Genomic DNA, 15,358 nt, shown 5'->3' on the forward strand with positions numbered 1-15,358 from the left:
TCTCAGTTCACAAATCACCTGAAGACGAGACCTTTTATGCAATGAGATTCTAGTTCTCTGCACACCCAAACTGGTCTGGGATTACAACAGAACACCTGTGATAATGTAGCTTAAGATAATTAAGATTAATTAAGCTTAATTTTCCCAAGCACTGAAGAGAATACTGAGTGGCTTGCTAAAGAGCCTCCTGTGACTCCCAGAATTTGTGTTTCAGTTCCTCATCAGTACCACAGTGACAGCAATCCTTACTTCTAGTTTAGTTTGACAGCAGACTGAAAGGATTAGAAACATGTTTTCTATAGAGCAGACTCAGAACAAGGCTATGACAAGTATTCAAGGCTCAGAAAGTCATTTTCAAAACTGACAGGTCCAGCAGGGCTTCCTTGCTCACACGTGTATGTGTACAACTCTCCCCACAGCTTGCTCTCCTGGAAATCTGCACGTGCAGCTCAAAGACGAGCCTGAACTGGGTCTCTTATCTCCCAAGTGAGATAACAGAGCCTCAGAAGTACCACAGAGCATCCTCCAAACTCACCTGAAATGAGATCATTCTTGCCACAAGTCTAAAAATACCAGACAGCAGTGTAATAGGATATCTGAAATCAAATTTATGCCTGTATATTCCTAGGACGCTGTAGCTACTAAGCTACAGGTAGGTTTGCAGCAGTGGTGACCAGGAGAGGGGGAGCAGCTAGCAGAGCAAGCAGAGCCCAGATGTATCTTCATTTAACCCTTCTCAGTGCCCTACTCTGAACCGGAGGACTAAACACCTTTGACCAAACCACTGCACAGTCAGATGTGCCTTTATTGTGGCATTATTTAACATGCATTTCAGTTCCGTTATTGTCAGAATGAAACATATTTGAGATGTAGGATTTGAGAATTATTCAGCATCTGGGAAGTGCATAGTTTTTAGCCAAGTAATTGCCACGGTCACTCAAAGAGCTGAACCCACAGAAGCATGAGATCATAATCAGCAGTGATTTGACTTGCATCATAGATCAATTTTGGGCTGTTGTTTCAGTTCAGTTGGAGCAGTACAGATGGAAAAAGGGAGAGAGAGGACAAGAAAAAAAAAACACAACCAAGCCTTTCTTTTTCCTGAAGTAACCACAACAGATTACTTCCACTTTCTTCTGAAGTCAAGAGTAACTGCAGGCAAAATCAGTAAATAGAGTGATGCCCTAACGAGGGGCAGCAGTTCACAAAAGCAGTAAAATAAACTGCTGTAGAACATGATCCTTTGTATCCCAGAAAGCTCAACAGAAATGCACTGTGGTAGCTGTGTAATGTCTGACGGGAATGGTTCCTATGGATTTAGCCAAAAGCAAATGTAATTGAGATTTGACCCTTTCAACTCAGTAGAGTACAATTCTTGAAGAGGTGAGTTTATTGAGAATAATAAAATCACACTGAACTCTTGCTTTTAGTGTTATTTTTCCTGCTTTTAGAAAATGTTTCATGGTAGGCTCTCCAGCACTTCACAAGGAACATTTACTTAAACATCTAAATAGTTCCATAAAAGAGATGAGAAGTATCATGGAGCAACTGTGTGAAAGGCATAAAAGTGATCATGGAAATGCCAGGAAAAAAATTGTTTGTTTTTTTCTTTTTTAATTTTCCAAGGTACTGCATAGGCATATTTCCTTTCATAATAGTGTCTCACAGTATCTGAAAGAATATTTTAGGTATCCACATATGGATTTAGCTGTATAGTTCTTGGCTCTGAATACTCCTCCTCCTCCTCCTGCTACTACTGCTGCTACTACTACTAGCTTTCCCAATGCTACAGAGCAAATTAAGAGTCTTGATAGCCAGCCCCCAGCTTTAACCAAGAACATAGAAGGGACTAGATTTAAGCCTTGCTGCCAGAGATCGCTGTGTACTGCCTCTGAGTAGTAAAGCAGATCTGCCTGCATGCATAATGCCAAACTAAAAATCTTTGCAAGCTGAAAGTCCTACAACTCCTTCCCATACTGAGTCGTGTTGTTCCTAACCCATACGTCCACAGCACAATTCATAGGAGGACCAGTGCTGCTCTAGTTCAGAATAACCAACTACAACTTGTGCTCTGAAATCTCCTCTTCAGTTAAAACCTGAGTATTTCCTTCGAGCTCCTAGACAAGTGGGCATTGCCAGAGCCTTTCATACCCACCTGTTTAGGATGGTAGGGCAAAACCTAAAGGCAATTTAAGGTACGGAGATGAGCAAGATTAATCAAGTAGCAAAGCAAAGGCCATAGGCTGAAATCTGCTACAGTTTCACAAATAAATACCTCTCACTTGCAGTCCAAAAGCAAGTTTGCATTCTAGTTCCCCTAGAAAAGCAAACATGTACAACAGCTACTTTTAAGAACACAGGCAGCCAGCAGCTGCAGCTGAACTATTTTCTAACACATCTTCCCCAGCCACGGGGGTGGGACGAGGCTGTGCTCGCCACACTCTTTGAAATCCGTGCTCTGGCTGTATTCCTCAGCAGGCTGCTGGGCGATTTCCCCCCGGCACCTTGGACTAATGCAGACAAAAACATAAATAAATTGCAAGATGATTGAGAATGTCATCACTCCAATTAAGCTAGGTGCATTAAAAAATACACGGGGCCAAAGGACACAACTCCAGAGTACCAAGAAAACCCCCAAAACTGAAAATGTGTTTCATCAAATATGCGGAGAGATTAATTTAGTATCAGACTAAAAATATCTGACAGTCAGGGGTAACAGCTGTATGAGGGAAGGACAGCACAAGTCAGCTCCTATCAATGACCTGTGCTAGGTGGTAGGTGGCACAGCTGTTCTAAAGCACACAGTCCTGATCAACATAGTATTCTCCCGGTAGCATTTTGCCCCAGTCTGTTTATTCATAACCATCTGTGTCTGCTAGGTGGTGCTGTGGGATGGCTTTTCTAAGGCAGAAGAGGCAGCTTGCCTTTTTTGTTCCCCCTCAGTGATTTTTTTTTTCCTTCTACAATAACAGCTGCAGTATTTTCTGCATCTTGGTCATACAAGATGCATCCTGTCTGGTCTCCTTTCTTGTTCTTTATTTGCTGCAGGCATGCGGTGGCCACCACTGATGCTGCTGATTCTCCAGAGCAGTCAGAGAAAATGCACGTGTCAGCGTTCATCTGCGTGTGTCCATACCCATGCAGGAAAGCAGGAATCACGGGTGGAGGCAGGAGGTATTAATATCTACTCTAAAAATTTCCAAATTTTCATTTTCCTTTGGCTCTGAAGATACAGGACATTTAAGTGAACTATTTTTATTGACAAAGCAGAATTTAAAATTAAATCAGGCACACAAATTAATAGCATGGTTTCAAAGGAAAGGGTAAGTCTAAACCCTCTTGAAGCTCTGATGAGTGAAATATAACCCTTTTTTTCCTCTCAAACCGCAACTCACTTCCACGAACCTACTGTAAAAATTTCAGAAGACAACCCTCTGAAAGGGGACGTAATGGGAAGGATGCTTTTTTTGGCTTCATTTTTGTTCTGGAACTAAAGAATAACTGAAACGGCAAGGATGCTACCAGTGCTTTAACATCCATAGTATCATAACTGGTGCAGACTGAGATTGAACTATTCAGACCTGTCAAAACATGTTGTGCTAATGACCTGTAGGTAAAGGCAGCCTGGTGATGTCCATCTGTTCCCCATAACTTTGTATCGGTTTAGCCAAAGATGACGAATAATCCTAACCCACCCTTCTGAGCAAAAGGGAAGAAAAACAGAACAATCCCCCAGATGAGTAATTGCAGTATTACTACATCAGGTGATGATGTCAGGAAAATCTTGTGCTCAGCTTTCAGATCCTGTCCCACGGCCCAATGCCTCGGGACACTCTCTGAGTGCTTGCTCTTCCTATACAAAACCCACCCTAGTAAATGGTGAGGCTATCCTCTTTGACATATATTGCAATTTCTACTTAGTAAATTGACATTTTCTGTCTGATGTTTTGCTCTGAACTTAGATCTTCAACTAGCAGAAGCTGAAAACTTGGTCACTCATGTTGCATCCCCACATCAGAAGGGGATGACAAGGAAATGAGAAGGGACTCTCTGCAGACCAGCAATGAAAGTCGAGCTCTACCATGATTCCAAGCAAATTTGGCACAAATCTCACTACAGGTGTCCGTCTGAGCAAATCACCAGGCAGTGCAGATCTAGGAACAAACTTATCTTCAGGTGGTCTATTACATCTTTCCCCCTACAGCCATGGAGAATCCTTACTACAGTGGGGCTTGATGGTTCCCCTGTGCATGGAACAGTGGCCCAACAGACATCAAATACGAGGACAGCGTGTACATGGGGAAGCTAGACTGTGATGAGGAAGACGAAAAGAAGCAGCAATCTGAGCACAGAGCACTGCAAACCATGGAGAGTGTTAGTGACACAGAGGAGAAAAAAAATATGAAGAAGTGGAATTCTATTCTATTTAAAGGAAAACAGGGTGAACAGAAACTCAACCCACATGAGATTAATCATTCTGAGGCAATCCCAAACATTAATACCTGCAGATGTCTCTTGTCCCATTCTACTCTATTTACATTCTGCAATGTAAATAGAAAGGCTGTCATATGCAAAGCTTGACTGGGGAAATACTCAAACTGCGAGTTAACAAAGTCACATTTCCCTCCAAAATCATAAGATGCTTAGACAATCACACAGTGGAATTAAAAGTGCAGTGGAGAAAAAATGGCTTCTGAAGAGGATGCTTTCATTTTATTACTACACTGAAGAAGGAAGCAGCTACACGCTGCTGGAAACAAAAAAGACAAAGCATACATTTGCTACAGTTCTGTGTCTTTTAATAAGAGGAGGAAATTCAAAAATAAAAGGGACCAATCTATAAAAATTCCACGCTGGATGAGGTATTAACAGTATTTTTTATATTGAACACCACGTTCTTGTTTTTCATTAATGTCATCTTCAAAAAGGAAAATAGTAGAGAGATAGAGGGGGGCAAACCAGGAAGCATCTGAACTCCTTGTTCAATTGCTGTGATCAAAGAGGAGCAGAATATGGAAAGAGAGTACACAGCACGTCCAGACGAGACTCATTTCAGTGTATTGTGGGAGCCAGCTAGAGAACCTGCTGGTATGCTGGGAATTATTCTGAAAAGACTTTATATGGTATGAACTACTACTAGAGGACAGTGGAGAAAAAACAAAAAAAGAAAGAAAACATATCAGCCAACCTTTCTTTTGATCTTGATCATATGAAAAGTAATTGAAGTCCACACATTTTACCAGATATTTTCCTTCCTAAGGACTTGTCCTGTAACTGAGGAGACCAACATGAAGTTTTTGAGGTAGCCACGATGAGTCCTAGGGCAATCACTGGGTGAGATAACTTCAGGGACTCGAGCTGGTTGAAACTCAAGAGATTCTTTGGGGTGCACTACATGCCCAATATAAAGCCATCATATATGTTTTGGTGGTTTCCATTTTTGATACAGCATATTTTTTACTGTATCTTCAGCTAGGAGCTGTTGCTTTAAAGAATGACTATATGTAAATAAAGGAATGACAAGCATTTTTGAGAGATGCCAGAAGGACAGTATTAACAATTAGTATTAGGTTTAACTTTTACCTATGTATCTGTCTTCAACACATATAATCTGTCCTTCCACTCCCTCATGTTCTTCCCCCAGGGCTCTAAAATCCAAATACCAATTTTCCAGATGAGGGACCAGGACACAAAGGGATTTGGAAACATGTTCAAGAATGTGCCTGGAAGCTGGATTCAGCCTGGGTCTCCAATGTATGGACACTCTCTCCCTAGCTGGGCCATTCTTCCAGTTTAAGCTACAAGCAAAACACTGGTATATTAGCTGCTGTGTTGGCCGAACTGTCTCAGATGTGGTTTACATGACGCTGTGAAAAATGTTGGATACCACCTTCTCTCCTGCAAGCAGGATTCCATCTCTGTACTATATATATGGCAACCAAGACAGAGACTAATTTAAGAAGAAAATTAAGACAAATTTACGAAGAAAAATAAAGGCAATGCTGTATTGAGTAATTAAAAAATTGAACAGACTTTGTGTGGAATTTCTGCTGCTGTTTCCTCACAAACTATACTTGCATTTCTGCAAAATCCTGTAAAAAGGATCCACACCAACAGTGCAGTTCTTCTTGAAAATCTTTAATAACAATTCAAAAATCATCAAAACAGAGATGAGAGGAAGAAGCAACTTGGTAACAAAGTCTAAGTCTCCACAAGTTTATAATAAAAAGTGAGAAAAAATGAAGCAATTGACACAAACATCCTACCCATATCCTACAAATTAATTAAACTATGCTTGTCACAATGAGTATCGTAAGGTATTGTGACAAATAGGTAAGGTAAACCCAAAGCTCTGTTAAGATACGGAAAGAGTATCTACATTCTTCAAATCTGAGGGAATAAGTCAAAATTAACCATAACGCCTTTTAACAGTCATAAAAAGCCAGAACATCAATACACAATGAAGAATGCAAAAGGTTGACCGCCTCCTTTCTTCCTATAGAATTGCAGGAGTCATTTCAGCACACACACCTGCACTTTTTGCTGGCAGAACAACCAAAAGTTCTGTCTAAAGCTCAGGACACTTAATTAAGCCTCAGGAGATCTGGATGCCGGGTTTGTTTCTTGTACTGGTCTCACTATGCAGGGGGAAGAGGAACAATATAACAATTTGCAGTAAGTACAGGTGAGGTGCCGGTACCTGGCACTTTCTGAAAACATACCCATTCACTATGGCACATTTTCTTATTTAGCATACTGATCTAACTCGTGTACCACACATGGCACAGTCATGAGCCCCACTCCCCATGATTCAAGGCCTCATTGCATGAAAGTACATCTGCTGATTGTGCCTGGAGGGGCTTGCCCAATGGCTTGCTGAAATGGGGATACAAGGACAAAGGACATTTGCTATGACATGAGCCTACGACTTTGATTTTTGATACCCATTTACTGATGAGAGTAAATATATAAACCAGAATCAATCATCTAATAGGCTGGCACTATAGCTAGTTTAACATACAGCCATATTTGATAACGCATGCGGTCATATCAGACTGAAAATGACTTCCAAAGTCTTCTTCCAATGTCAGAAGCTGTCAGGTTAGGCAGCAGAAAGTATCAGTCTTGGAGAACAGGGCTCGGGGGAGCAAAGAAGGATTGCCAAGTGACTTCCCACCAGGATGCCTACGCTTAAGGCCACATGTAGGCACCTGCACGAAGAGGCACTTACATGCACAGTCTGCATCCTAGTTCTGCGGCAGGGCTAAAAACAACTAATGTCATGTAGTCGGACTTACAAAAGGGAAATAAAGATAAAAAAACATGGGGCAATTCAGAGGAAGTACTTCATTGTGAAGCATTACTTGGACTTTTTGCATACATTTATTTCAAAATAGAGTAAAAAACTGTATCACTTCACCTCAGCTAAAGCTCTGAGCTAAATAATTTGAGTTTGGTGGCATTTCAACAACTGACAATCCCTCATATCACCTAAGAGCAACAGAGACCAGAAAAAAGGCAACCCTGCAGACTGAAGCATTAGGCATCCAAGTTCATGAAACAGTGCTTCCAGAAAAGGTTCAGATATAACTGCTTATTTTAATTGTAAAACGTGGTATGTTTCCTTAAACTGCACCTTACTAAACTCTTAACTTAGGACTAATATTTCTACCCTGCAAAATGAGTACTTAACCATCCCAAAAGGTTTGGCGTAATGACAGCAATATGTTTTATATTGGGCAAGTTGATTTCTATGTTTAGATATGCATTAAAATCTCAGGTGTGTACTACAGGCTTGGATTATAACCAGCTGCTTTTTATCTTTGTAGTAACTCTTTCATATTTCTTCACTCTTTTCCATCCAACAACTTGTGGTTGAAAATTTGCTATTTTTCCTGTTCAGGCAATTGATTTTATAATCAAAGACCTTTCACACTGGTGGCTTCAAGCATGCTGGAAAGACATGTAGGCTCCATTTTCTTTAGTCTCATCCCTCAATACAAACTTTCCACTTCACCCTCCCCTTTCACAGGAATGCTGGACTTAATGCTTGTTAGAAAACACTAGTAGCTAACAGAACATACTAATAGCTAGGGCCTGAGGCACAATAATTTGCTCACAAATGTGAATGGTAACAGATCTGTGACAGCGAACTAGTTTAGTGAGAGAGACCAAGGTAATTCTAAAAGATAGCACTGATTTTTAGGTTGTTTTTTCAGGTTTTTTGCCCTACCTAATTCTAGTATAACACTTGCTTTTTTCTTGCCTTTCCTTTACAACACAAAATTCGTACATCTGCATAGATGAAGGGTATTTTCTGGAAACATTTGGACATATTTCACTCATTGCTAACAGGACATTTTCTCATACAGATTTGAACAGATGAGACTGAGTGAAAAGTTGAGCCTGAACATTTGCCACATTGTTGGCAGTTAATCATTACATTTTCTCATGCTCCACTTCAAACGAGTTGAAATCAGATCTCTGATATGATGTGGGAGACCTCTGTATTTTCTAGTATCGCTTTAATCTACAAGAGTTCATTCTGAATACAGAAAAATGAGTATTTATCCCTTCAAAATACTCAGAAGTGAATGCAGCAGACAGAGCTACAGGAATAGCTATTGCTGCAGGACTGGACTATGGCAAACTCTCACGTTTGATGGAACAACTTTGAAACCCACCTACAAATACGGTGAGCACTCGTAGCAGTCTCTCTGCTGAGTTGGACAGACCAAAACGAGTGCATAACGTAGTATGTATTGGCTGGTGTATCCTATTCCAAGTTTATTGCAACATCCTGATCCTTATCTTCAAAGCACTAATTAAATACAATTCAAAATAAACTCTGTTCATGCAACAGTGCTGTTATAGATTCCGAATGAGAGATGGAGGAAAGCTCTGTGCCGACCTGGGTGAGCGTTGGCTCAAGCCCTTGAGAGGCAGGAAGTAGGAAAGTTAAGTTCCTATAAATCCAGGATTTTGTTTCTCCCTCACACAACCATTTTCATAACAATAGTTCAATGGCCAAATGCATAGCGGATTAAATTTAAGAGCTGGCAGCTAAGCTGACATGAATGTTCACGGTTTCACTGAACTCAAAACAGTTGTACCTGTTCATCACAGTTTAAGGACTCAAGCGCAGGGCAGCCCATGGGGGAGACCGCACTGATTTTAGGGCTCGAGGGGAGATCTCAGCTTTGCTCTGAAGCCTTCCAGGAAGCAAAGGAGCCTGAAAGCCTGTAAGACTGACACCTGACATTGCTACCTGAGCTAGAGCTGAAAACAGAACAAAACCACAGGCTTATTATAGCTATGGCTGGAGGTAAGAGAGATAGTGCAACCTACCTAGCTTTTGCATTAGCTGTATGTGGACTCTTATTTGTCAGAAGCTGCAAAAGAGTTTGTTAACCATCGAGGCAACAGATTGGGAAGAGGGCAACATGTGAAATTAATCAAAGTAGGTCCCTAAGCTGTGTAATTTCTCCTAGATGCTTAAGTCTTTCAGTGGGCCAGCTTTTCTGCATCACCTTCCAAACACATTAAGAATAAAGTGCAGGACAATTACACAGCACAACCTCCTGCTCACAAGGATTAGGCATATTCCTACGTATATTCCTGTTCATCATCCAGGCAATGTGAACTCAGGATAGGCCATCCATACACACAATGATTTTCAAAATGTATCACCAGAAAAATTAATGAGACGCAAAGACATCATATTTCCGAGACCCTCAACAAGACAGTATATTACCCAGTTTTGGTGATGATTTAATTCAACATGCTTTGGGCTTTAGTATTACTAATGCTACTATTTTCATCCTATTTGTATCTGTTAAGCCCCTTACATTTGTAATTTTCTCCATGACTACAAACCCGTTTTCAGTATGTATTTGTAGACCCACTTTAACATCCATTTGAATAAGATTTGGTGAGAAATTTCCTCAGCAAAAGAAAAGCACAAATTCAAGTTATATGGTATTCTCTACTCTGCTTATGGCTTCCATTGAGCACAAATGACTTGCGAAATGGAGACTGATTCAATCATGTTCTTAAATTGAGTATTGACTTCTACATACCTTAAATGATTCACTTGTAAAACCAATTTTAGTGCTGTTTGTGACTAAGAATAGTATTTCTCTCAAAATTCTCATGAAATGTCTTACCAGCCGTGTGCATATTTTAACATGTCACTGGCACGGTGCAGGAAAAGCAGCCCTACTGGACTTTCCTTTTGAAATCCAGAAATTCACCCACTGCAACTACCTTCTGTTTGAATGTTGTGGTTTTCTTCCTTTTGCTTTGACATAGTTTTTTTTTCTTCTTTTGGATTAAATTACATTTAAGACATTCAAAAAGCCCTTACTTCAATACCAAGGGAAGCAAAAGATTCACACAAGGCACAGAGAACAACTTTCTAGTTAAAATTCGTATTTAACCTCGCAAACTAGGACCCAGATAGAAACAAAGTGGAAAAAAAAAATTAAAACAAGATGCGAGATAGGAATCTTTAATCAAACTCGTTGCATCAGCCTGGGCCCAGCATTCCACCCTGTCTTCTGAGGTTAGCCAGCACCACTTTGAAAATGGATTACTCTCCACCGAAAACAATGCCAAAAAGGGGCTTTAGCTCCCCTGAGGGAAATTAGAACAGCCTGGATCATCAAATGGGAAAAAATAATCATTATCAGTAGCAGTCAGAAATGGAGGGAAAGAAAAGATGAAACCAGACTCAGGTTTTGGACCACTTAATGCCTTAGACGTGCCTTTGAAGACTGAGGTGGAGTGGCAAAAATTTGTGGGTTTGTGATGCAAAAGACTGTTTGTGGCTCTTGTGGATGACATAAACACCTGGGGTTTTTCCATGATGTCTGGTTCCGAAAAGTACTTTTTGTAAACACTTGGTAGTTAGTCCCGGAGAGTGTAAGGCACCGATACAGTATTGTACACTTTCTATGACCAGGTAAGAGGGAATACCAACACATATGGAAGATAATACATCTATTACCTCACACAAGCTAACAGATGAAAAATACATTACAAGGACTTAACATGGCTTACTGCATATATGTCTTTAATCTGGTGTCCCTTGTTTTGGGTAACAGAAATTTTCCAACAGTCCTCGCCATCACCATCAAACTGAGACTACCTCAGGTGATCCACCACAGAGCAACACAGGGCTCTGGAGTGACAGCTGCCAGCATGAACAAATGCCTCAGGTGCCTTTAGAGCCAGGCTAAACATAAGTTGCAATACAATGCAAAAACTTAATTCCAAATGCAGCAGCAATGTACAGCTGGCAGAAACACTGAGAAAGTGGTGAAGTATCATTTCCCTCATGCTGTGAGGTTGAATCAAGGTTTGTGTTACAGCACATGGTCAGTTAAGGCAACGTCCTTGATAGGTTAGTTTTTTCACTTTAAAAAAAAAAAAAGTCAAAATTAAGGAGCAATTCTGAAAGCACTGTTAACTAGCATTCACTGACTCCTACTTTTGTCTTTTAAAAAGCAAACTATCTAGCATGAATGTTCCATGCTACCAATGAATGCTAAAAGAAAATTTGGTTGACATAGATATTTCCTATTTACGTAACTTCTAGCTTATATAATAAGATGGTCAGAGCCCTGGCCCTGCTATAGCCCTCTTTTGCACTCCTACAGCAGTACACTGCTGACCTCAGTTATGTATTAAAGTTCCCTGGAAGCCAACATCATGTAACCATGCACCTATAATTAAGTACATACTTGAATGCTTTGTTAAACAGGGAAAGACCAATGAATCACTGCCTATATAACCAATGATGAAATAGTAGTAATGTACATTTAAATTGGGATTATGCTGTAAATGTTTTATGCCAGGGATCTATTAGCCATTGATGTTTGGAAAGTGGTCTACAGCCAGCCTGTGACAGGCCGCTGGTCATGCATGGTTGGATGTGCCTTGCAAAGGACCAGCAGTGGCCCTAAAAGCCTGGGCTTTGCCAATAACGCTCTTCTCTTTAAATAACATGGCAGAAGAACGGCACTGCTAACTTCACATTTCCAGTCTAATGCCTAAAAAATACCTATCTGAAACAGGAGGCTCTCTCTGCCCACTAATAAATGAGTTATCTAAGATCAACTTTCTTCCTGCTTGTCAGTTCCTCACCCTGTCACCGCTGGTGCCTCTTACCCAGCATAAGGCAGTCATGCTGCTGGAATTTTAATCACCTGCCCACTAACTTTGTTCAGAACAAATTTAGACCACAGCACTAAAATTATCAGCAACTTCTGATAATCCACCTGTATAAGCACCTATTGATGCTTAGAGGGGCACAACTGCAGCAGAACTAGCAATAGTAAGGAATACAATGACAACAGTTTAGACAGGCTTTCAGTAAATTGATTATAGCCCTGTTTCCCACAAACTTCAAATTTTATTTGCCACACCCTTCCCCTATCCCTGTACAGAAGTATTACTGGGTGCCTAAAGTGAACTTGGAGCTGGGTGCCAAAATTAAAGCCGTTATTAATTAAAGCCAAAATTCCCGTGCTGAGCCTGACAGATCCTAAGGTCCGTCGCTGAATATGTGTGCTACAGTGGACAAGCACATGCAATAATACACTACTCCAAGTGAGCGAGGGTGACAGAGCCAGCAGCCCTACGCAAACAGAGCAGAGCGAGTAACAGTAAAAGGTCAAAACATTATAGAATTTGACCAACAAAAAATCAGTGGAAAAGATTCAACCACCTCCAGTGCTGAGTATATTAAACCTGGTCGGAGCTTTTGAGAAGGCAAGAAACTATGTGTCACAGCTGCGGCAGCTGAATGACTGTATTCCTCTTGCATCCTATTAGAGGGATTTGTCCCAATACTTAATTCGCAATTTTACTATTCCTTTTTTGTTGAGCAGTGTTAACATATTTTTTGCCGCCTTTGTTGCGAAGAAAGCACCAGCATAGCAGGGCTGAAAATTAGACCATAGGTGCGTTGCAAATTCCAGAGGTTCATTTTTCACAGAAAGTCAAAACCACCTTTAAGTGCATAGAGCAGCTGTCCCACCAAACTCTGATAGTAAGCCTGCCATACCTTTGGTTAACTTCTGGCGCACAGACAGGGACTTAGATCTCTTCCAAGACAGCCGAAGAATAATGAAAAAGCAACTTTGATGCTACCTGAAACCAAACTATTCAAAGCACATTGCCTGCATTCCTTAGCTGCAGGCACTGAGCCAGGACATGGAGATAATCATTTGGGCTGGCGATGGGGGGAGGAGAAAGGAGCTTAAGGACCTGAGAGCTGAAGTGCTCTGGTCAAGAAAATCTAGATAGAATTTAATCTGCAAGGTAGCAATACAGTCGTGTTTCTCACCCATCCCACTTCCATTAGGTGCATTAGAGAATTAAAATAATCATGGACATGGCAATAATTTTGTTTCCTTTTTTGGTCATCTCTTTTATCTGTACAACAGAAAATGAGGATTTATACCAAGCAATTTATCTCTTGTCTTGCACCGCTTTTCCAACTATGGCTAACATTCCCTGTTTCAAGAGGGCAAACTACCCAGCGTAACACCCAGCCAGCAGTGGAACGTTTTACATGGAGGAAAGTTTCTTCTCATCTTCTCCCAGTCATAAACTACACGCTGCCAGCCTGAGATTTGATAACCATAATTATCTTTTTTTTTTTACATATCTACCAATATAGGTATGTCTACCCAAGACAAATCAGTTCTTCCAATACTGCAGCATCTCTTCTTTGACTTGATAATTTGTTGCAGCAATGAAGTTTGCACATTACAGAAAAAAATTTGCAGTGGTTAAAAAAGGCCCCTGGGTCACTGAGCTCTTTTTCTCCTTGCGTTATGAAAGCTATCAGTGGAAAGAGGGAGACCAGCAGCATCTCTCTGTCACTACAGTATCCACAGTAACTTTCTGCAAATCAGCCACTGGAGGAAAAGTTCCTGGAAATTTCTTAGTAATTCTAACTATGGTTTCAACTCCACCAATTATGGCAACTTTAAAGTTGTTAACAAAAGCTAACATGCCCTGCTCCAGCTATTGGGTCATACAGATCTATCCCAAGCCTGTCTACATGGCAAGAGCAGCAGCAGTCCCTGCAGGCCTTAATAAACTTCCTAAAGTTGGAGAGCCAACAGCCTGAGGAATGGTGTATTTGTGGCCTTACCTGCCCTACAGCCCTTCAGGATGGCATGCCAGCAGAATCTGTGTACTGCTTCCTTTGCAACTTCCAGCAAAGATGGCCCTAAAACTGGGTGGTGCACTATATAAATCACTGCTCCACAGGAGAAGACCAGCCCAAGTGGCAGATATTCTGGCCTTCAGCTTTTGCCTCCTTGTATGTAGGGACCAACAAAGAATCTCTTGTTGGCAGGTACCAGAGTTTGTCTTCTAGGGCTCTTCAGGCACAAGAATACTGGACATTAGGAAGCATTTTTTTACTGGGAGGGCGGTCAAACCCTGGAACAAGTTTCCTAGAGAGGTGGTTGATGCCCCAAGTCTGTCAGTGTTTAAGAGACATTTGGACAATGCCCTTAATAACAGGCTTTAACTTTTGGTCAGCCCTCAAGTGGTCAGGCAGTTGGTCAGATGATCACCGTAGGTCCCTTCCAACTCAACTATTCTATTCTAAGAAGGAAGTCACTCTGAATTGTTCTCCCCCAGTGCTCAGCAAAGTTGAGCAGCGTAGAATGGTGAAACTGTAGAAATAAATTTGTATTCTTAGAATGGAAAGGCAGAACAAAACACCCCAAAAAGTGGTTCCAAAGAATGTCTTGGGAACTGCATCTGCAAGACTTAATAATCTTCTCTATAGTCAACTGCAATTGCAGCCCAGACAGTAACGAGGGCATCTTTGGTATCTTTGCTTTAAGAGCAGAGTATGTGCCAACAGCACAAAAGAGTATAAAAACAGTAGAAAAGCAATAACAACTCAGTGTGCCCTGGTTTCCATGCAGAGTGTTATGTACTCATTTAGAATCTAACACACAGTCTGTTTATACGCTAAATGCCTACGTAATACAAATAAAATGTGTTTAAAGAACAGTAAAAACATATAAACTGACAATTTTGGAGTGTCTTACCTTTGACCCAATAAGTGTGTACAGCCATTGGATGGTTTCATTATGATTTATTACTCCATTCATGCCATCGACATAGAGCATAATCTGGCCCAAAGCTATTGCAAAGAAAAGAGATAAAATATAATCAGACCTGGTGAATACTTTTTATAATCCTAAGCATTGCTGTCAATTTTCTATAAGCAGGGTTTTCCAGAGACGTTGTGAGCTCGACTAATGAAAGATACATTGGGCAAGATTGTGCTGGACAAAATCCTGGGCAACTGCAGTAACTTTAC

General features: G+C 40.8%; 1 protein-coding gene across 12 annotated transcripts in view; it reads right to left on the reverse strand.

Annotated features, from left to right (window-relative positions):
- Nucleotides 1-15,358, reverse strand: part of FHOD3 (formin homology 2 domain containing 3) — a 427,406-nt gene that overhangs the window by 152,286 nt on the left and 259,762 nt on the right. For all 12 annotated transcript variants that reach the window (XM_075744719.1, XM_075744713.1, XM_075744720.1 and 9 more), the window contains exon 6: nt 15,084-15,178. In XM_075744719.1, the coding sequence (XP_075600834.1) occupies nt 15,084-15,178 (95 nt within the window). The remainder of the gene's footprint in view (nt 1-15,083; nt 15,179-15,358) is intronic.

This window comes from Balearica regulorum, chromosome 2, assembly GCF_011004875.1.
Source record: "Balearica regulorum gibbericeps isolate bBalReg1 chromosome 2, bBalReg1.pri, whole genome shotgun sequence".
Classification (NCBI taxonomy): domain Eukaryota; kingdom Metazoa; phylum Chordata; class Aves; order Gruiformes; family Gruidae; genus Balearica; species Balearica regulorum.